We start from the raw sequence: 21,300 nt of genomic DNA, 5'->3' as shown, positions 1-21,300 counted from the left end.
ATTTTATTTTAAGTTTAAATAAAATATTAAGTTACGACACTAAGCTTATACATGGAAACAGAACACGATTCAGAAGAGCGGTTTGGAATCTGATTCTTTTCGACTCGTCTGGTGAGCTGAATCATTTAATCCGATTCACTACAATGTGCGCTCCTCAAATGCTTCCGTGTAGAAACGGATGACTTGATTCCTGTTTCTTCCGTAAGCAAAGAGGTGAGGTTAAAATCTATTAATAATGCTAGAGTTTTTAGTATTATGTGTAAAACATAGTTTAGGTGCGTTGGATAATAATAATAACATACATGTATCTCTTTAAATCCACGCTCTCTGAGATGAACTGTTACCGTTCATAAGAAAATAGCCAGAAAATTTATTCCATCTGTCATTAAGGTTAGTGATATGAGTGTTTTCTTTGTTTAGCTCCGATTTTATGAAATAACGCACGGTTTGAGGTCTGCTCGATTGCAACTTGCATTCAGTACTGGTCAGAATGCTCTGAGGTATTTTATATCAGTAAAATAAAAACACAGAACATCCCTAAGGTAGCTTGATGTAGCACCTGCCATCAAACAGGGTAAATATTAGTCATCACAAATTACAGAAGCAGCCCAATATTGTATCAGTGTATTATATATAGTTTTATAGCGCTATTTTCTATAAAGATCTTAGTTTAGGGATTTATAATGTCCTAAGCATATGGTTGACAGTTGTTTTTGCAATGTGTCATGGGCGTTGTAGTTTTTAGCCACACCTATTCAGCGGTAGCTGCGCTGAAATAATTCACCTTTGAAACTACAGCCTATAGGAACGTAAATTAATAGACAAACAACAGTATTGTTATATCTGTCTAACAATGTTTAATGTAAAATGAGCAAATCCTTTCTTAAAACAAATTAAAGGACACAAGTACCACATAAATAAAAGAAAATCTAATCATTTAAGCAAATGTTTTATACTTTATCTGTTTCCCCTTTATATATAAAGGGCTGCAAATAAGGTTATGTTCTTAATGACGTGCCTGGTTAAATTAAAGGTTAAAAAACTACTGAAATTAAATGTATTTTGAACGCCTCTGAGTGTCCAGAATATAGGAAAAATAAAAAATCTGCTGCTGCTAAATGTGTAGCGCTGTCCCTATATCTATTTTTTTTCACAGTGATCACATTATTTTATATGTTTATTTATTTATTTTTTTGAATGAACAGAAACACAGCTGTGTGGAGTCCCACATGGCTCACACAGGGAGGAGGGATGCTCCTGAACTTCCAGACTTTGCTTTACTTAAAAGACTGGCCAAGGACCAGCTCATTTACCTGCTGGAACAGGTACCATTTATCACTGTGCCTCAAACAAGTGATCAACATCTTATAAACTGTTATCAAAATGTATGTTTATTTGTATTTTGTCTGCTAGCTTCCAGGAAAGAAGGACTTGTTTATTGATGCTGATTTGATGAGCCCACTGGACCGAATAGCAAATGTCACAACACTCAAGGTAGGGATATTACCAATACGACATGCACTGCACAAAGATTCAAACTTCATTTAGTAGTCCCCGAATGAACCAATGTAGGTTTCATAGAGTGGGTCATGTTATAACAGCTTTAGTACAGAATCCCTGTTACATCCAGATCAATAGTGTCTGAATAAAAGACTGCTTACTCCTTCTTGTGTCTTATAATTTGATATCTATTAAGGACAGTGCAAACACCCAGCACGATCATCCGCAATTGTCTTTGTATTTTATACAGCAACATGAAGTGGACAAATTGTATAAAGTCGAATTCAAGCCTGTCGTCAGTGTTTCAGATCAGTAAGTATGTTATTGTTACCACAGTAGCACTACAGATACAACAGGAATTGTAACTTCCTTCTTGAAAACACATCACAGCCTATTGCTTATACTTTTTTTGCAAATAGTGTCTCAGGTTTTGCGTTTTTTTCTATAGAATTCTGTCCTTCATCTGTGTTGCCTTATGTTAGAGTCATTCTCAGCAAAGACTCATAGCCAAGCTTCTCACTACAAAAAATGTACAGTGTATATTTTCTTGTTCATGATTTCTCTTTTGTAGATTGTGCTTCTTAATACGTCCTCGAATACAGACTGTGAAATGGATTGCAGGTTAGCAGGCTATATTCATAATAGCACAATATCTCATGACGTAGCATAACAACGGTCAATAATCGTTAAGAACAATGAACGTTTTTATCGATGTTTGCAGATATAGTTAACACAGACAAGGCAGCTGGGAGAGTCAGAAGATACAAGATCATATTCACCCCTCAAAAGGTAAGCTATTGCAGGTGGAGGGCCGTAATGTCATTGAATACACCCTTCCCCCACATTCACACACCAACACTTAACTCATTTAGATTGATTTGTATAGCAATGCCCCATGCACATTGTCACAGAGCAGCTTTACACTTGTGAAAGTATCATGGGAATTGGATCAACAAAAGCAAACATGTTACAGTTGCTTTTCCTTGCAGTTCTACGCATGTGAGACTGTTTTGGAGGAGCAGGGGGTTTATGGAGGTAGGTGTTTGTGCTTTTTCATATAAAATCTCAGAGTTATTCAACTGAAACCTGGAATCTGAGTGGATATGTATTGACTTTTTCTGCAGATGTGACTACTGACGAGTGGGCTTTCTATCTCCTTCCACTTGATAATGACACCATAAGCCTGGAACTACCTGAATTTTTCAGAGATAATTTTCTGGTAATATTTAACCGATGTTTGTATTCAGATTAAAGCTATTGAATCCAATTCATTTTAAAGCTGCCAAATGGAATGGATTCTTCATTTTGTAGTAGACAGAAGGGCAAATCTCTTAATAAAATCTTACAAGCAATTTTAAACCCTTATTTCTCAACAGCCATCATATTCTTTAATGTCTTACTATTGCTGTATTTGCTTTTATAGATAGGACAGATATTTGTGGTTGCATTTTCACTGTGTATTTTTTTAATTCAATCTCTAGGAGGGAGATCAGCGCTGGGTGACCACTGCAGGAAGTGCATTACATCTTTTACACTCGTTATATGGCCCCTTCTCAAAAGTGTATGGGATGGGACGATGCGCTAAAGTAAGTTTTTTGAAGGATAATATAAAATACTTTTGTATACAATGGCTTTAGGCTCACATATTTAACAGTCTAAGACTATTTGTGTTTTTGCAGATGGTTTATGAGTCATGGAGGGAGCAAGTGGAGGAAGGAGAGCAGAAAACACAGCAGCCAGAGATTGGAAATGTTTTCCTCATCGATAGAGGTCCATTTAAATGTTTCCATCAATTATTTTTGCTATATGACTTTATTACATTGTGTTCTCTTGTGATATATACAGGGGTTGGACAATGACACTGAAACACCTGGTTTTAGACCACAATAATTTATTACTATGGTGTAGGGCCTCCTTTTGCGGCCGATACAGCATCAGTTCGTCTTGGGAATGACATACACAAGTCCTGCACAGGAATCAGAGGGATTTGAAGCCATTCTTCTTGCAGGACAGTGGCCAGGTCTCTACGTGATGCTGGTGGAGGAAAACGTTTCCTGACTCGCTCCTCCAAAACACCCCAAAGTGGCTCAATAATATTTAGATCTGGTGACTGTGCAGGCCATGGGAGATGTTCACCTTCACTTTCATGTTCATCAAACCAGTCTTTCACCGGTCTTGCTGTGTGTATTGGTGCATTGTCGTCCTGATACACGGCACCGCCTTCAGGACACAGTGTTTGAACCATTGGATGCACATGGTCCTCCAGAATGGTTCGGTAGTCCTTGGCAGTGACGCGTCCATCTAGCACAAGTATTGGGCCAAGGGAATGCCATGATATGGCAGCCCAAACCATCACTGATCCACCCCCATGCTCCACACCGTAACTCTCCTGGATGTGGGGGAAACAGTAAAGGTGGACTCATCAGAGAACAATACATGTTTCACATTATCCACAGCCCAAGATTTGCGCTCCTTTCACTATTAAAACCGGTGTTTGGCATTGGCGTGAGTGACCAAAGGTTTGGCTATAGCAGCCCGGCCGTGTGTATTGACCCTGTGGAGCTCCCGACGGACGGTTCTGGTGGAAACAGGAGAGTTGAGGTGCACATTTAATTCTGCCCTGGTTTTATGTATTTTGGATACAATCCGGGTCAGCACCCAAACATCCCTTTCAGACAGCTTCCTCTTGCGTCCACAGTTAATCCTGTTGGATGTGTTTGGTTCTTCTTGGTGGTATGCTGACATTACCCTGGATACCGTGACTCTTGATACATCACAAAGACTTGCTGTCTTAGTCACAGATGCACCAGCAAGACGTGCACCAACAATTTGTCCTCTTTTGAACTCTGGTGTGTCACCCATAATGTTGTGTGTATTGCAGTATTTTGAGCAAAACTGTGCTCTTACCCTCTGCTAATTAACCCTTCACACTCTGCTCTTACTGGTGCAATGTGCAGTTAAAGAAGATTGGCCACCAGGCTGCTCCAATTTAGCCATGAAACCTCCCACACTAAAATGACAGGTGTTTCAGTGTCATTGTCCAACCCCTGTATGTTATGCAGTGTCCATTCTAATTTGGATCTCTGTTACATGTCCAGATGTGGATTTTGTTACTCCACTGTGCTCTCAGGTCGTCTACGAAGGACTGGTGGATGATATATTCAGAATTAAATGTGGTGAGTTGTTGTGTGCTTTTATTTTAGGCTTTTAATATGTCTGAATTCTACAGAGCTGTGCTCATGCTGTATGCAGACAATGAATGAATGAATAAATGACAGTATTGTTGCTTTGAAATAAAACATTATCAATTTCTACTGTACCACATTAAATTTACATCAGTTTGGAAAAAGATTTAGAGAAGAGCACAGTTTTTTACTCAGGTGCTGGTATGTCAACAACATTTCTTATTTCTTTATATTATGGTTCTCCTCATGGTGTGACAAAGGAAAATGTATGTTACTTTGACATTTAAGCGGTCATATGTCAGTTCTGTTTCCATTCTTGCTCTTTGATAAATAGGTAGTGTGGAGTTTGGTCCTGAAGTCACCTCTTCTGATAAGAGCATAAAAGTGATGCTAAACTCTCAGGATAAGGTACACAAAGGACAGAGAAACTCATATACAGTATGCTCAATTATTCTTTGCTGAATACTAATTGAAGATTACTTTTTCTTCAGGTTTTTAACGAAATCAGGAATGAACACTTCTCCAATGTGTTTGGATTTTTGAGTCAGAAAGCAAGAAATCTTCAAACAGCATATGATGTAAGTCTCATATTGTTTCGCTGCAATGTTTTTCTGGAGCCTGAATGGAATGGCCGCCTAACCGTTTTTGTGTTTTTAGAAGAATACCCATCCCATATTTGTTCTTTACTGATGTTATCTATGCTTCTAATAGAAACGGCGTGGGATGGATATTCAGCAGATGAAGACTTTTGTGGCCGAAGAGCTAAAAGGCCTGAAACAGGAACACCGTCTCCTCAGTCTGCGTAAGTTCCATAAAATTCATTTTATGGTTATTTGGATGTACCTCTCTGAAGACCCATTTAATTGAAATCCACTGCCTAGTCAGTCCAGAGTAGTGCACTGGTAGCATCATTAGTGTTTTCAAGTACAGGCAAAAATATGTTTTGTGTGTTTCATCAGATATTGGAGCAAGTGAATGTATAATGAAGAAGAAAACGAAGCAAGACTTCCAGGAACTGCTGAAGACTGAACATTGTAAGAAATGTTGATTCATATAAAATATTTTTTTCCTGTTCATTTATTTGTTTATTTAAACACAGCAGATTTGTTTTTTAATAAAATGGTCTATTTTTGTGGGGACTTTTAGCTCTACTTGAAGGCTTTGAAGTTCGGGAATGTATATCCTTCATTGAAGAACACATTAACAGACAGGTACATCAAAAAGCAGAGTAAAAATATAGAAACATTATAGTATATGCATTTACAATTCTATATCATAACACTAAGCTTTTAGTTACCTCTAAACAGTGGTTTAATGTGTAGCTAATTGTTATCTAACACAGTTATAATGCTTCATCCATTAGATTTCAATGATTGACAGTCTGAGACTCCTTTGCTTGTTGTCCCTCACTGAAAACGGTAAGTTATACAAATTCATTCGATCTATCTATCTATCTATCTATCTATCTATCTATCTATCTATCTATCTATCTATCTATCTATCTATCATCACACTTATATAGCGCCTTTCTAGATACCCAAGGACGCTTTACAATCCACACTGCTCAAAACGCTCAGAACACTCAATCCACACACACACTGGCGAGAACGGCAGCCAAACGTGCACAGCGTACTCTCAACCAGGAATGACCATCCACCTGGAGGACTGCATCGGGAACTAGGATTTCACCCAGGACAGAGCGCCAATCCATATCTGGGCTCACACTCATTCACTCACACATACCGACATTCATTAACATACACACTCATTCACTCACACACCAGGACAGTTATTAGAGAAGCCAATTCACCTACCCTATATTATCAAATATATAATTTATATATATAATCATATATTATCAAATCTGTTTATGACCAAGCATGATTACCTGAAGTTTAAGTTCCTATAAAATACTATAATATGTAAATATTCCTTATTTTTAAACTAAAGGAATTTAATCTTACGAGTAAACATGGTTCCTGTGATGTCACTGATATACAAAAGTTCACCTGTTTAGCTTACAGCAGTTTGGACCGGCCTGTCTAACTGGTTTCAATTTGCTATGTTTTTCCCCTCAACAGGACTTCTCCCAAAAGATTATCGGTCCCTAAAGGCTCAATACCTCCAGGTCAGTTAACACTGAAGTAGATAATGGGTTAGTTACTTGAGCAAGGACTAAGACCCATTTTAGATTAAAGTACAGTCGAGTATTATTATTAAAAAGCAAGGCTTACAATTAGTATGGGTTTAGGAAAGTGTGTAGAATTAGTCCTGTGCACTGTAACCTGAAGTGAGTAGGGAATCACTAAAATGTGTAGGAGAGGGCTACTCTAAGGTCATAGTCCACACCACTGATATATTTTAGACATCACACAATGCCTGATAGTTGGGAGTTTAACTGTGGGCTATGCTCCTGTGTTTAGAGTTATGGTATAGATCACCTGCTGACCTTTGCCAACCTGAAACAAATGGGCCTGTTGGTGGAGCAGCAGCCTGGTGAAACACTGACAGTGATGGAGAGCAAAGTGGGCAAACTGGTTAATGACAAGACTGCTGGTGAGAAACAATTCAACTTCCATGAAATCTTTAAGAGCAATGTTTTTTATTGGAACCTAAGTTGTGGCCATACAATATGCAGTAAAGGCAGCCATATTGTTAATCAGAATGTTTTATGGGAAGACCCACAATAGGCTTCCTAAAGGACAGTTAAAATGCTGGTTATATACATCCATTTTAATAAATCGAGAACCTTCTTTAACTTTATAGATTTTAATGGGTCCTTTTATAGAAATCTATATGTTTTTCAGATTATATACACAACAAAGAAGTGAATATCATTTATATTGTTACATTTATTTTCAGGAAAACTGACTGATGCATTTTCCTCTTTGGCCAAGAAGAGCAATTTCCGTGCATTGAGTAAAAGGCTGGTGCTGGTGTGTATCTTCATAGATCAACCTCTGCCGTTAAACATGAATAAACATTACAGTTCTCTTATACGATACTCTACACACACAGATACCTAAATCAGGGGAGGAATATGACCTCCGTGTCCCAAGAGACATGGCCTACATCTTCAGTGGGGCTTATATTCCTCTAAGCTGCAAATTGATTGAACAGGTTGGTGCTTCCACAAACAAATTCACAAACTATTTTTGGTCAACTCACTTTTTCAGACTTGTATGCTGAATGAATTATATATCTTTTCCTTTCACAGGTGTTAGAGAGGGATGGCTGGACAGGCCTTGAGGAGGTCACACGAATGTTGAATGGACATGAGTTTGCAGTAACAGGTTCTGAACAGTGCCATTCTTTTTACAAGGGTTGAGATGAGAATCTCAGATGTAGTTTAAGCAGTTTTGAAGCTGTGGATTAAACACTGTAAACATGATCAAAACACAAAAGTAAAACATAAGAATTCAAGACTTCATACACACTACCATGCAAGTCAGACAGCTCATATTCGTTTATTAAATTTCAATGTAAGTAAGGTATCAATTTTTCAGCATCAGGGGAACATCAGAAACAATGACAGCTATACATAATTTTTGTTCAGTAAGTCCAAAGTTAAGTCTTAGAAGTTGGTTGCACTTCTCACAGTCCAAGTAAGCCAGGTCAGATTGGTGTTGAGCCAAGCTCCAGGAACCTGGAGGTTGCGGGTTCGATTCCCACTCCAGGTGACTGTCTGTGAAGAGTTGGTGTGTTCTCCCTGTGTCCGCGTGGGTTTCCTCCGAGTGCCCCGGTTTCCTCCCACAGTCCAAAAACACACGTTGGTAGGTGGATTGGCGACTCAAAAGTGTCCGTAGGTGTGATTGTGTGAGTGAGTGAATGTGTGTGTGTGTGTGTGTTGCCCTGTGAAGGACTGGCGCCCCCTCCAGGGTGTATTCCCGCCTTGCGCCCAATGATTCCAGGTAGGCTCTGGACCCACCGCGACCCTGAATTGGATAAGCGGTTACAGATAATGAATGAATGAATGAAAGATTGGTGTTGATGAAATAAATAAATGGTGTGCTTTTACTTATGCAAATTGCTTTACTTGGGTCTATAACTGTATATATCCATAGGTCATTCAGTCTCATCTACTAAATAAACAGGCCTCTTTATCAAAACAAAACCCTACTTCAGGAACTTACAGTACCATCACCTTACTTTATCATCATATATATATTTAAAATCTTGTAGGAGGCACCAGTGTGACTGAAACAAGAATCAAAACAGATCCTCAGAGGATTGTTCTTGTGATGTTCCTGGGAGGATGTACTTACTCTGAAATCGCTGCCCTTCGCTTCCTAGGTAGAGAAAAAGGTAAGGATGATTCCGCAGATATGTAGTTAACAGTTCTGATGTTTTAACACTAATTAACCTTTTTGTTTTTTACCAAAGGTTATAAGTTTATTGTGCTGACCACAGCCATCACAAACAGTGCCAGATTGCTGGAGGCTCTTTTGGAAAACCAAGTTTGAATCCCCAGTGTTTCTTGCCAATAATATGACCGTGTCACAGAAGGTCAAGTGTGGCCTGTCTGCAGGACCCAGCTGACAGACATTCCAGAGGGATTTTCTCCTCAACAGTGGACATGAATGCCATCACTGACCAACAGCACTACATATTGTCATCGTCAGAGGATAATGCATGCTTGTGCATATTTCTGGGATACTGTAGGATTCTGAAGATAGCAGTGGGACAGCCAGTTGTCAAAAGGCTCTTGTAAAAAATTTTTCTTGCACTGCTTGTGATGGACAATGTAATAAAGTACAAAATATAAATGAAGACATGAAATGAAATGGACACTTTAACATCTAATTGTTTGCAAGTGTAGGAAAATTTGTAAACACTCAATTGTTACTTGATGTGTATCAGGTATATTCAACTGATGAAAAGTCTCTAAACCTGTGGTTTTTTTTTTAAACTGGAAAACACAGCTCTACAAAAGCTTTAAGACCTAACACCCTCTTTAAAGTGCAGACTTCAGTGATGTCCATACTCTATGTACAAGTGTTGTAAATGTTCACAGCATCACAAGCGTATGGATACATCCAAACAAGAGATGTGAAACTGGAAGTCTGTTCCTGACCCATCACGTCTGATGCTCAACATAACAGCGATTATATTAGGGCTTCTTTACAGACTTCTGTGCGATAAAATCCTTTACATTTCTATGTGTGAAATTTGCAGTAGAAAATGTAAATAATATTATCTTGAGCCACTCTCCTCGTCATGACATTTGTCATATTGCTAAACCATTACTATGTTGTTAGCTAAACATCTAATACCATTTGAATAACCGTTGATTACATTGCATTATTGGCACACTACAGCTCAATATTGCAAGTTGATTTAAATCTCTTTTTTAAACGGCCTTTATTGTGAGTCTGAGTCAGTAATGCTCTCTGTAGTGATGAATTATATCACAATAAAACCTATCTTAATAACTTTGCTTACATTCCAGTGTGCAGAAATGATACATTTAATGGGTGGGGTTTCCGTTGAAGGTGTTAGCTACGTATACATCAGTGTGTTAGTACTACTGGCCACTTTCCTACAAAAAAATGCATATTCCAAGTTTGAACCAGATAATAAAACTATTCTGCTCCTGGTCTGACTCACATCTTCCTCACTCCCGGAATAAAGGAGCAGTATTATAATCTGGGAATGTATGCTAAATCACTAAGGTTATGTTCCAGCTCCATTCCCAGGGGCTCCAGACCACTGACCGTTTGTTTCGTCATTGAATAAAATAGTCCTGTTCTAGAACACACCCTCGCGCATGCGCAGCTCTGCATCCACTATCCAATCAGAAGCTGAGGCGCTTATTTTGACGCGTGTTTTGAATCAGAGACGGCGGAGAGAGTGAACGGGTGGGTCACAGCTCGACGTTACTGGAATAATAATTATAAATATATAAAAGTACGGATTAATTCAGCAGCGCGGGCGCCTCAGGATGAGGAAAAGGTTAGTAACGTAACTTTACAGCGTCTGTTTCATGTCCATTCCGCGTTATAATGAGTATTTTTTTATTACAGGCAGGTTGGCAGTGTTTTGAATCTCGTGTAATAACGTCACCTACTGTAGATACTCGCTTTATTCAAAACACCCATTTAAACCCAGGTTTAAACTTAAATGTTAGACTTGTGTTGCTTCTTCTGCTAAGCAATTAAGATGTGGCTAACTAACGCAGGGCAAGGTACATAGTGATAGCTAGCGAGAACTATCATGTGTGTGTCCGAAAATTTGCAGACACGTCTTAAAATAATGAATATATTCAGCTACCTTAAATTACCCATGTTTTGGACACAGGTTCAATTGTGAAAAACAGCCTCTAGAAAAGCACGAACTGAAATGGGACACCCTGGAGCAACTGCACATGAGCCTTAAGGTCACCAAGCCTGATACTGACATATACAATGTATCACTAGCTATCTAAATTGGATTCCAGTGATGTGTTGTCCTTGAACACTTAGCTAGAATCTACAACTGTTGAGAACAGTTTCTCAGATTTCTGCATGCTGCACAGTGAAATAGGAGTGGTTTACTATTCAGGAAAATGCCTTAAAAATTCTATTTTAAAGCAGCAATCAAAAACTCATCAGAAAATTATGCTAGAACAGGGGTGTCCAACTCCAGTCCTGGAGGGCTGGTATCCAGCAAATTTTGGTTATACCTCTGCTCACACACACCTGAGTCAACTCATCTGTTAATTGCTAGGTTTAAGGGGTGTGTTTTAGCAGAGCAATCACCAAACTTTGCTGGATACCGGCCCTCCAGGACTGGAGTTGGGCACCCCTGTGCTAGAAGATTATTAGTGCAGAAAACCTGTGTCATTCAGACTTTAACTTCATAGACTAACTTTAACTGTTTAGACTTGTGAATGTAAAGAAAGCATGGTTTGGATCTGTTTTCAGTGAGGTGCTTGCAGCCGAGTCGGTGGCATGTCTGAATAAAGCACTGTATCAACTAAGGGACATATGGGAGGAGATCGGTATCCCGGAGGAACAGAGGCTGGAGAGGACAAATGTGGTTAAAAACCATATCAAAGTGAGTATGAAGTTAATGCGCTCACACATCATGCCATTATATGACATACAAATGAGAGCATCTTAATTATAAATGTATAATTTTACATGTAAGGGTCTTCTAGACATGATGATAGCGGAGGAGGAGAGTCTGCGGAAACGTTTGCTTGCCAGTATTGAGACATGCCGCCAGGAACTGAGTAAAGTGTGCTTGGAGCTACAGCTACCTTCGTTTCAGGCAAGTGATGGTTTATGCTGCAGGGACAACACATAGATGACTTTCGCCAGTAAAGCATGCTTGTTAACGTTTGTGACTCCTGAAGAGAAAAAAAACTTAAATTGCATGGATTTATTAGAAATCTGTCTGTTTTATGATAGAATTATTTTGGATAATCTTGGTATGTTGAGAAAAATCTATAATGACATAAATAATCACGCTAATGATAACATAACGTTGCCCACCATTTAATTAATAGTTAGTTGATTTGCAAATGGTATTTTAAGAAATAAATAAAGCTGTTCCATTTGGGATCATTTTGTGAATAACATTTTTTTTAAATAACTGCTGCTTATTTTAAAGATCTTCAAATTCTTTTTTTTTTTTTTTTTTTTTTTTTTTTTAGGAGGACAGAAAGAACACAATGCTCCAGCAGGAAAAGGATATTCGAACATGTCTTGAGGTTATGTTGAAGGAGAAGAGTCAGAGAATGGAAGCCCTTAAAAATCTAATAGAGCAAGATCAGGACCTGTGTGATATTCTCTGCTCTGAGACGTTCCCTATTTCTGCCAGCTCTGTTCCATCCCTTGAGCAACTGGAAAGCTTACGACAGCATATAGCCTCACTCACAGCAGAAAAGGTGGTGTATTCATTTATTCATCTTTATCTTAAGCTTAATCTTAAACTCAGAGGTTTAATACTGTTATTACCATTAAGACTTATTGTTTAGTTATCACTATAAATAATTTAACTACAGTGTAAGTAGTGTACGTACATGCCGTAAGCGTTTGTATGAGTAAACATCTACCTTGTGTGTGTTTTATTCAGAATCAAAGACATAGCAAGTTTGTTGAACTAAAGAAAATGATAATACTATGCATGGATGATCTGGAGCAAGTGCCAGAGACAAGTTTCGAAAAGGATATTGTTTGTGAGGATGAAGAAGCTTTTTGTCTTTCCAAAGAGAATATTGACTCCCTTAAAGTCCTCCTTCACCAGGTAAGGGCTTTATATTCAAAATACACGTTGTAATCTATATCATGAAGTGTTCCAATGAGATGCTACAACATTCAAAACCTTCGTTATTATATTGTCTCAGCTGGAGAGCAAGAAATCTGAGAATGAACGCATGTGTGCATCTTACCGAGAAAACATCCAGGAATTATGGGACAGATTGCAGATTTCGCAGGAAGATCGGGAGGCTGTTTCTGAGCATATGACTTTGTCCAAAAAAAGAAACATGGAAGCTGTACGTAAGCACAGCTATGCTGCATTTAATGCCGTACATTGGACTGTAGAGTGCATGTGAATTTTATTATTATGTTTTTTTTGTCTGTGTTGTTAGCTACAAGCTGAACTCAGCCGTCTAGAGAAACTGAAGCTTAAGAATATGAAAGATGTTACTATGGCTATTCGTGACAATATTGCAGTGTTCTGGGAGAAGTGCTTCTACAGCACTGAGCAGCGCCAGGCTTTTGTGCCCTACTATGATGGTAAGTGGTGTTTTTTTTCATTTGTTTATAAATTTTGTGGAGTCCATTCCAGGTTGAATACACCAGATTATAGAAAATAAGAAATTCAGAAGAATTCAAAATGGTAGCATTTTTAGAAGTTCTCTCAAGCATTTGGACCCCAGTGCGTGCATTATTTATAACATATAGAAAGCTAACTTGTTTTCCTTAGATGATTTTAGTGAAGATCTTCTGAACTTGCATGATGCTGAGATCCTGAGACTGAAACAGCATTACGAAGATCATAAAGAACTTTTTGAAGGTGTTCACAAATGGGAAGAGGGTTGGAGGCTTTTTCTGGAACTTGAAGTAAGTTGCATTATCAAGAGATGTATTTTATCGAATACATTTTTTCACTTCATCTACATTACATTTTCCTTTATGTATTTATTAATCAATCTTTATTTCTTCAAAATATCTACAGTGATGTTTGTACATTTATTCACTTATTTATTTTAGAAAAAAGCTACAGATCCTTCCAGATTCACAAACAGAGGAGGTAACCTTCTTAAGGAAGAGAAGCAAAGGTCTGACCTGATCAGAAGTCTTCCAAAGGTAAATTAATGTGTTTTTTTTTTCAGTCAGAATGTCCACACCTTTAATTACACAGCTGTTTTGTGAATGAAAAATGAAGTTTATAACATTTTGTGTTTAGCTTGAAAAGAAACTGAAGGCCCAAATTGAGCTGTGGGAGCAGCAGGAAGGAAGGGAATTTTTGGTCCAAGGACAGAAGTTCATGCAGTTTGTTTCTGAGCAGTGGGAGATGTATCGACTTGAGAAGGAACGAGAGAAACAAGAAAGAGTATGCCTTTATTTGTGTTTTTGTGTATAAGATTGTGATGTGTGTGTTTGTTTGTGGGGGTAATGAAGTAAAGTAACTTGTTATAACTAATAAATATTTCAGAACTTTGAGAAGTATTGTTCCTTAGACTTTCAAATGATTGAAAATCAGATAATGTCTCTTTTGTTTTAGCAACTGAAAAAGAACAAGCAAACAGAGGAGGACATGCTTTATGGCACTGCAGTGCGAACACCCACTAAACGAAGATTTCTTGGGAGTATGACACCTAGCAAAGCTCGAAAGGTAAAAATGTTATATGAGGTTCTATTTTGATAGAAATTAAAGTGATCCTTAGATGCTTATTTCTTTCTGCACTTTAACATTAAGCTGTAACTTGCTGATTATAGAATTACCTTTTCTCAGATGGCTTTAGAGCTTTGCACGATAATGTATATTCCATCACTAACCCTCCTTGCAATTCTCTCAGCTCAATGCAACCTCCAGCACCTCCACTGGCACCTCTAACAGCACTGTGCGCTCTGCATTTGGTGGAACTGTTTGCCACTCACCCGTGTCCCGTCCCCCAATATCAGGTTGCAAGGTTAGTGCAGGGCCTTAACAATAATCAGATTTAGTCTTTGTTTTGCAGTGACGATGGAACACACTTTTTTCTAATGTCTTTGCTTTCTCTGAAACAGGGTAATTCAGTAAGGACCCCTGGTCAAGGTAAACCTCCGCATCAAGGACTAATGGAACGCAACAAGGAGAATATTTGTCATCTTAATGGAGGTATAAGTGGTGTGTTGAAGACTCCAGCTAGCCCACAACGTAACTTCAGTATTAACTCTGTCGCCAGCACCTATTCAGAGTTTGCGGTAATTTCTCATCTTTTAGAAGTTTATATTTCCATGACCTACACACAGTCTACACCAAGAGCAAAACATTTTCAAAAGTAAGCTGAAATGCTGAGCTTGACTGACAAATTATATTGGTTTATAAATTATGATGTATTATTTATATATTAATTATTGGCCTTGAGCTTTGAGTTCAAACACCAGACACAAGATTATATCTATAAAAATTTTAAAGGTGCATTTGTCAAAATTCAAGTCAAGATTCGACTGTTTCAACAGTTCAGTATGTGATTTACAATAACACTAGAACATGTTTCCCCAGTTATTTGGAGTTACCTTCCAATCCCTCTCATGAGCATTACAGAGGCCTTTGGTGGTCAGTTAGGGTTTGATATTTTTTTTTTTACACATCGGAATACTAAAAAGTAATTTCAGAGGTTCATTTCATTGTACAGAGCAGTATATACAAAGATCTACCTTGCTGACTAGAGTGTTAGCACTTTGCAAGGGGCCAGAAAATAAAAATGTAGCTGACATATGCTTATCATTTATTTGTCATATAATTAGCCATAAAAATGACTGTCAAAATGCTTGTATTTGAGCTCGCAAACATTTGTAACAGTATCTTAAATGATATCTGTACTGCTGATTTTTTACATGCAAATATGAAAATGAGTAGATTGCATTGAATAACAATTTTAATAGAATTATAGAATTCATATCAAACTTCTGTTTGAGTTAACATATCAAATTATAACTTATACAAAAAAAAAAACATTGTCACTGTCTGATTAATAACATGTATCTGCATTTTTGTCGATTTTAGTTTAGTTTTGTCAAATTGCATGTGAAAATACCAATACAAATATTTTTACATTGATTTTCACTGAAGAAGTTTTGCCTTCTCCAGTAAAGTTACTATTCAAATGTTTCTAATCATTTTACCTGCATTAACCTTATTTTGCCTTCATTCACACTTACACTTTCCCCATCAAAACTATATAAGTGATTTTAACCAGATGTTTAATCACAAAATGTAATGAGTCACAATGCTATATTCTCTTTGTCCATTTGCAATATGAATCAATATTGCATCAGGAGCAGATCAGGACTATTACAAATGCCAGAGATAGAGGAGGAAAAGCAAGAGGAGCTAGAGATAGAGGACTTATGGGCAGATGAGGGAGAGGAGCTAGAGCTGTAAGTGAGAAGAAAGTGACGAGAGTGAAGATAGCAGGAACAATCTTTTGTTCTCTCATCTATTGATGCAGGGCACTTCCTGACATGTTTTCCATGTTGAACACACTGAGATGGGTGTAGAGCAATGGAGAGCATCTGTTAAAATGATTGACAGTAGGTCTGTGTAAACACAGACTGGAATTCAAGTACAGAGTTCAGTTTTATTCAGGCACAGAATGCTCTTCAGCTGATGCCATTGCTAAAATAACAATTTTTAATTACATGCTTCATATATTACACTTTATTTTTACTAGTTAGAAAATGAAATTGCGCCTTTGGTATGTTCTATACTATAGTGTGTAATATGTACTCTAATTAACTAACCCTAATTGAGGGTTGAGAAGAATTTCTCTAAAGCTATATATTTGCTTGGTTTACAGTTAGGATTAGCAATCTGTAGAGCTTTTGTTGTAAATGGTATGTCTTGATTTACTTTGACAAAGAATCTGGTCTACCTGCATACCCTGTGTCAGTCAAGCTTGTTGTTTCAGTCATTAAGTGCTTTCTTAACAATATCTTATCTTGCATTGATGTGTAATTTATTCTAAAATTTGTTTTAAAAGGAAATAATCAACGCTGAATCGGTTCAGTCAAGGTTTGTTCGAACAAATGCCTTTCTGAGTCAAGTTCCTAATATGTGCATGCTTACTTTAACAGAGCTGCTACAGCTCAGTGGCTTTATGTGCCAAGCTAAAATTGAAAGCACTAAGGATTTAGTCAGTTTTAATGTCTAGTTGATGAGATGTAAAAAGAAAGAAACTATAGGGCAGTTGATGTGCCACTTTTCTGTCTCTATTTAATATGTATCTATTACACCAAATATGCTTTTTCAAATTGTGAGCCACCCCCTCCAGGGTGCGTTCCTGCCTTGCGCCCAATGATTCTGGGTAGGCTCAGGACAGACCGCAACCCTGAACTGGATAAGCAGTTACAGATAATGAATGAATGAATTTGTGAGCAGGATTATTATAAGTAGATATGCTGTGAGCATTACTGAAGAAACAAATCCTATTTCATCTAATGATTTTTTAGTTTCCCTTCAGATATAAAGTCACTATGAGTGCAGTAGTTGCATAACAATAGACAGGTTTGGCAAACACGGAGTAAAACAGTAGAACAGCAGTTTTAATTTAATAGTGATGAAAAACTGCTGTATAACATTTATTTGCAAGGCAGTTTTAGAATCTATTTACGTGTTTTCGCTTTTGTTTGCTTATCCACAATTTTGAACCCTGGTTAACTTGTCCAGCTGAGCTGTTGCAATCAGTATACTTTAATCAATACACTTCCTCTGACCTGTTGTTTGGAGTTAGACTGTGTGTATTGCAAGAGTCCTCTTTTCACTTTTTTTTTTAAAATAATACCTTTTTACTTGATTTCTTATAACCACACCTTTTAACCAGATAACTGTTTTCTGTCTCTTTACTGCTTTTTCACCATCAAAATGACCTAGCCCTTCCTCTGTCAAGAGCATAATCTGTTTCTTTGTTGTCACTGATACTCTAAAAGCCTCTGTCAGTGATCAGTGAATCCTTAAATGTTTATAGATTTGCATTTGAATGCATTTAATGATTTCATCGAAGTTTTTACTCTTAATTTTGACATTAAAACATGTTTTAGGTCACGTTAAAACCTGATCTGAAAGTCAAAATATAATACAGCTAACATGACATTCCAATAACACTGCCCATGGTTGTTTTCTTCTACAGCGAGATCTCTCCAAGGCCTCTAAGTCAAAGTGCACACCAGAAGTCTTGAACTCAACCGTCACGCAACTCTGATTGCACACAAAGTCAAAACTAATATTGGGACTGGAGCAACAAATACTGCATGTGCTGATCAATGTTAAAAAGCTTTTATGATCACATTTCGATATCTGTTGTTTGTGTAAATGAGGGTAATATATTTAATGTGTTTTTAAACACATCTGTATTGAATGTTCAATGTTAATGTGATTAACACTATTTTTAATGCACATGTGAAGGTCCTCTTGTCTTAACTGTGTCATGTTAATTAAAAACGAAAATCATCTGTCCCTTGTAACATATTTACACAGACAAGTTGATTGGGTGTATGATTTTAGTTAGGCCAGTGTTTCCTGTGTCTAGTCCTGTAGTTCAATTATTTTCAGCTGTGTTTATTGTTAAAGAAACACAGATTAACTACAAGCCTGGAACTGGAAACGCTGAGCTGTTACCAATGGTTTTACCAAATGTACTTTGTTAAAGTCTATGCCTATCATGAATATTTTGCACAATATATTGTTACAAGTATATATTTGTTTTGGCAATGTACAGTACACTTCATTAAAATGCCTTTTTAACGCTATCACTCATCATTTAACTAATAATAAATATCTATGCCTCACAAGCCTGTATTCAGTTTATTCAGTGTATTCAGATGTGCACAGCCATTACTTCTCACATTTTTATAATACTGTACAAATGGACAATTAGATTAAAAGGGAAGAAAGATTTTCTGCTTTGTCTATACACAATCTTCAACTATCTCTGGTCAGATATTGATTTTTTTCTTTTAGTCAACATCTCATTTAAAAGGGCAAAGTTTAATACTGTCATATTTTATGATTGAACACGTATTTCCAAATAAAAAAGTACTGTCGTTTACAGGAAATCAGAGCATATTCAAATAAAATATTTGTATTATTTACTTTTTTTCTACTTTTTTTTTCTGTTGACATGTACCATTTTTAGTTTCAGCATTATCTAGTTTCAAAAAATCAGACACAGTCTTAATTTAATGAGCTGAAAGGCACAAGGTGCATCTGCTAATTGGATAGTTGTTACTTAAGTCAGTGAGAGAGAGTCATCTTTATTGATCCCCTAAAGGAAATTGCTTCTCTGCATTTAACCCATCTGTGGTAGTGAACACACTACTGAACAATCCTTCACACACATTAATGGCAGTGAACACACACAACCCGAGCAATTGTTCCATTACTTTGTGTAAGTTTATAGCAGAACAACAATATAAACTTCCCCTATCCCAAAATTTTAACCTAGTTTCAAATGTAAAAGTAATAGACTGAAATGACAACAGATTATATTACAGTGCAGTAAAACTGACCTAACACAATCAGTTTGATTTGCGATGATTAATTTTGGGCTCAGGTTCGCTGTTCTTAATTATTAAAATTCTTACTACTACTATTGCCCTTGTTTCTTTTACTATTCTGCTTGAGTTTGTGGCCCATTGTCTTGTTGGAAGATCTATGTGTGTATCTCCAAAATTGTAACTTAACAGGAGAATGAAAAAGCCTTAAAACCTTCAATGGACGTTAAGGTAAAACATTTTATTGAAATAATTCTGGTGCGTTTCTATTGGTCCATTCATCATGTAATTTTCACTCAGTATGTGTGTAGTAAAGTACAGACTGACAAAAATGGAAATACACATATTCCTTTGGATAGTAGTGATATAGGAATCTGAAACTAAATATGTTTTTTTTTAACATGTATTTTTGTGATGGTATTTGTACAGTGTTAAGCACTGTGGTAGTTTGCTGAGCTGCATTGTCCTGTGTTCTGTTGTGTTGTGCTGTCTTGTGTGATTTTTGTGTTGCTGGAAGGTGTGCAGTGTACTGTTGTGGTTTGTTTACAGTTGTTTTAGGGTTTTTATGGAGTGTTCTGTTGTGGTTTGTGTGTTGTTTTTTGTGTACATTGTGTTGCGGTTTGTTTACAGTTTTGTATTGTGGTTTGTGTACAGTGTTGTTTGTGTACAGTTGTCATGGTTTATTTACAGTGTTGTTTTTGTGTACATTGTTGTGTTGTGGTTTGTGTACAGGTGTGTTGCGGTTTATGTACAGTGTTGTTTGTGTACAGTTGTCATGGTTTATTTACAGTGTTGTGTTGCGGTTTGTGTAGTGTTGTTTTTGTGTACATTGTTGTGTTGTGGTTTGTGTACAGGTGTGTTGCGGTTTATGTACAGTGTTGTTTGTGTACAGTTGTCATGGTTTATTTACAGTGTTGTGTTGCGGTTTGTGTAGTGTTGTTTTTGTGTACATTGTTGTGTTGTGGTTTGTGTACAGGTGTGTTGCGGTTTATGTACAGTGTTGTTTGTGTACAGTTGTCATGGTTTATTTACAGTGTTGTGTTGCGGTTTGTGTAGTGTTATTTTTGTGTACATTGTTGTGTTGTGGTTTGTGTACAGGTGTGTTGCGGTTTATGTACAGTTGTCATGGTTTATTTACAGTGTTGTGTTACGTTTTGTGTGGTGTTGTTTTTGTGTACATTGTTGTGTTGTGGTTTGTGTACAGATGTGTTGCGGTTTATGTACAGTGTTGTTTGTGTACAGTTGTCATGGTTTATTTACAGTGTTGTGTTGCGGTTTGTGTAGTGTTGTTTTTGTGTACATTGTTGTGTTGTGGTTTGTGTACAGGTGTGTTGCAGTTTATGTACAGTGTTGTTTGTGTACAGTTGTCATGGTTTATTTACAGTGTTGTGTTGCGGTTTGTGTAGTGTTATTTTTGTGTACATTGTTGTGTTGTGGTTTGTGTACAGGTGTGTTGCGGTTTATGTATAGTTGTCATGGTTTATTTACAGTGTTGTGTTGCGTTTTGTGTGGTGTTGTTTTTGTGTACATTGTTGTGTTGTAGTTTGTGTACAGATGTGTTGCGGTTTATGTACAGTGTTGTTTGTGTACAGTTGTCATGGTTTATTTACAGTGTTGTGTTGCGGTTTGTGTAGTGTTATTTTTGTGTACATTGTTGTGTTGTGGTTTGTGTACAGGTGTGTTGCGGTTTATGTACAGTTGTCATGGTTTATTTACAGTGTTGTGTTGCGTTTTGTGTGGTGTTGTTTTTGTGTACATTGTTGTGTTGTGGTTTGTGTACAGGTGTGTTGCGGTTTATGTACAGTGTTGTTTGTGTACAGTTGTCATGGTTTATTTACAGTGTTGTGTTGTGGTTTGTGTAGTGTTGTTTTTGTGTACATTGTTGTGTTGTGGTTTGTGTACAGGTGTGTTGCGGTTTATGTACAGTG

The 21,300-nt window shown here is 37.2% G+C and overlaps 2 protein-coding genes across 5 annotated transcripts; both read left to right on the top strand.

The window, feature by feature from the left end:
• Positions 1-60: 60 nt before the first annotated feature.
• LOC136679505 (vacuolar protein sorting-associated protein 33B) lies at positions 61-10,120 on the top strand. Of its 2 annotated transcripts, none has more exons than XM_066658073.1 (24): positions 61-213; positions 1,206-1,325; positions 1,414-1,494; positions 1,751-1,812; positions 2,072-2,121; positions 2,222-2,289; positions 2,490-2,535; positions 2,625-2,719; positions 2,982-3,086; positions 3,180-3,270; positions 4,599-4,676; positions 5,020-5,093; positions 5,177-5,263; positions 5,397-5,487; positions 5,645-5,719; positions 5,832-5,896; positions 6,049-6,103; positions 6,767-6,813; positions 7,109-7,241; positions 7,548-7,621; positions 7,704-7,805; positions 7,903-7,978; positions 8,868-8,990; positions 9,069-10,120. In XM_066658073.1, exons 2-24 carry the CDS (start codon positions 1,230-1,232, stop codon positions 9,146-9,148), a joined length of 1,854 nt encoding a protein of 617 aa, XP_066514170.1. In that variant the 5' UTR covers positions 61-213; positions 1,206-1,229; the 3' UTR covers positions 9,149-10,120. The 2 variants fall into 2 exon arrangements, with proteins under 2 accessions (XP_066514170.1, XP_066514172.1); XM_066658075.1 differs by lacking the exon at positions 61-213 and adding an exon at positions 287-390.
• A 396-nt stretch (positions 10,121-10,516) lies between these two features.
• Positions 10,517-18,660, top strand: LOC136678910 (protein regulator of cytokinesis 1-like). Of its 3 annotated transcripts, none has more exons than XM_066657092.1 (15): positions 10,517-10,637; positions 11,588-11,720; positions 11,814-11,936; positions 12,322-12,555; positions 12,744-12,914; positions 13,015-13,164; positions 13,261-13,408; positions 13,599-13,735; positions 13,886-13,981; positions 14,082-14,228; positions 14,400-14,510; positions 14,695-14,808; positions 14,906-15,082; positions 16,160-16,261; positions 18,010-18,660. In XM_066657092.1, exons 1-14 carry the CDS (start codon positions 10,627-10,629, stop codon positions 16,241-16,243), a joined length of 1,836 nt encoding a protein of 611 aa, XP_066513189.1. In that variant the 5' UTR covers positions 10,517-10,626; the 3' UTR covers positions 16,244-16,261; positions 18,010-18,660. The 3 variants fall into 3 exon arrangements, with proteins under 3 accessions (XP_066513189.1, XP_066513190.1, XP_066513191.1); XM_066657094.1 differs by lacking the exon at positions 10,517-10,637 and adding an exon at positions 11,045-11,061; XM_066657093.1 differs by lacking the exon at positions 16,160-16,261.
• Positions 18,661-21,300: the final 2,640 nt, after the last annotated feature.

Source organism: Hoplias malabaricus, chromosome Y, assembly GCF_029633855.1.
Source record: "Hoplias malabaricus isolate fHopMal1 chromosome Y, fHopMal1.hap1, whole genome shotgun sequence".
NCBI lineage: Eukaryota > Metazoa > Chordata > Actinopteri > Characiformes > Erythrinidae > Hoplias > Hoplias malabaricus.
Note: the sequence above shows the minus strand (reverse complement) of the source record. Positions and strands in the feature narration are given on the sequence as shown.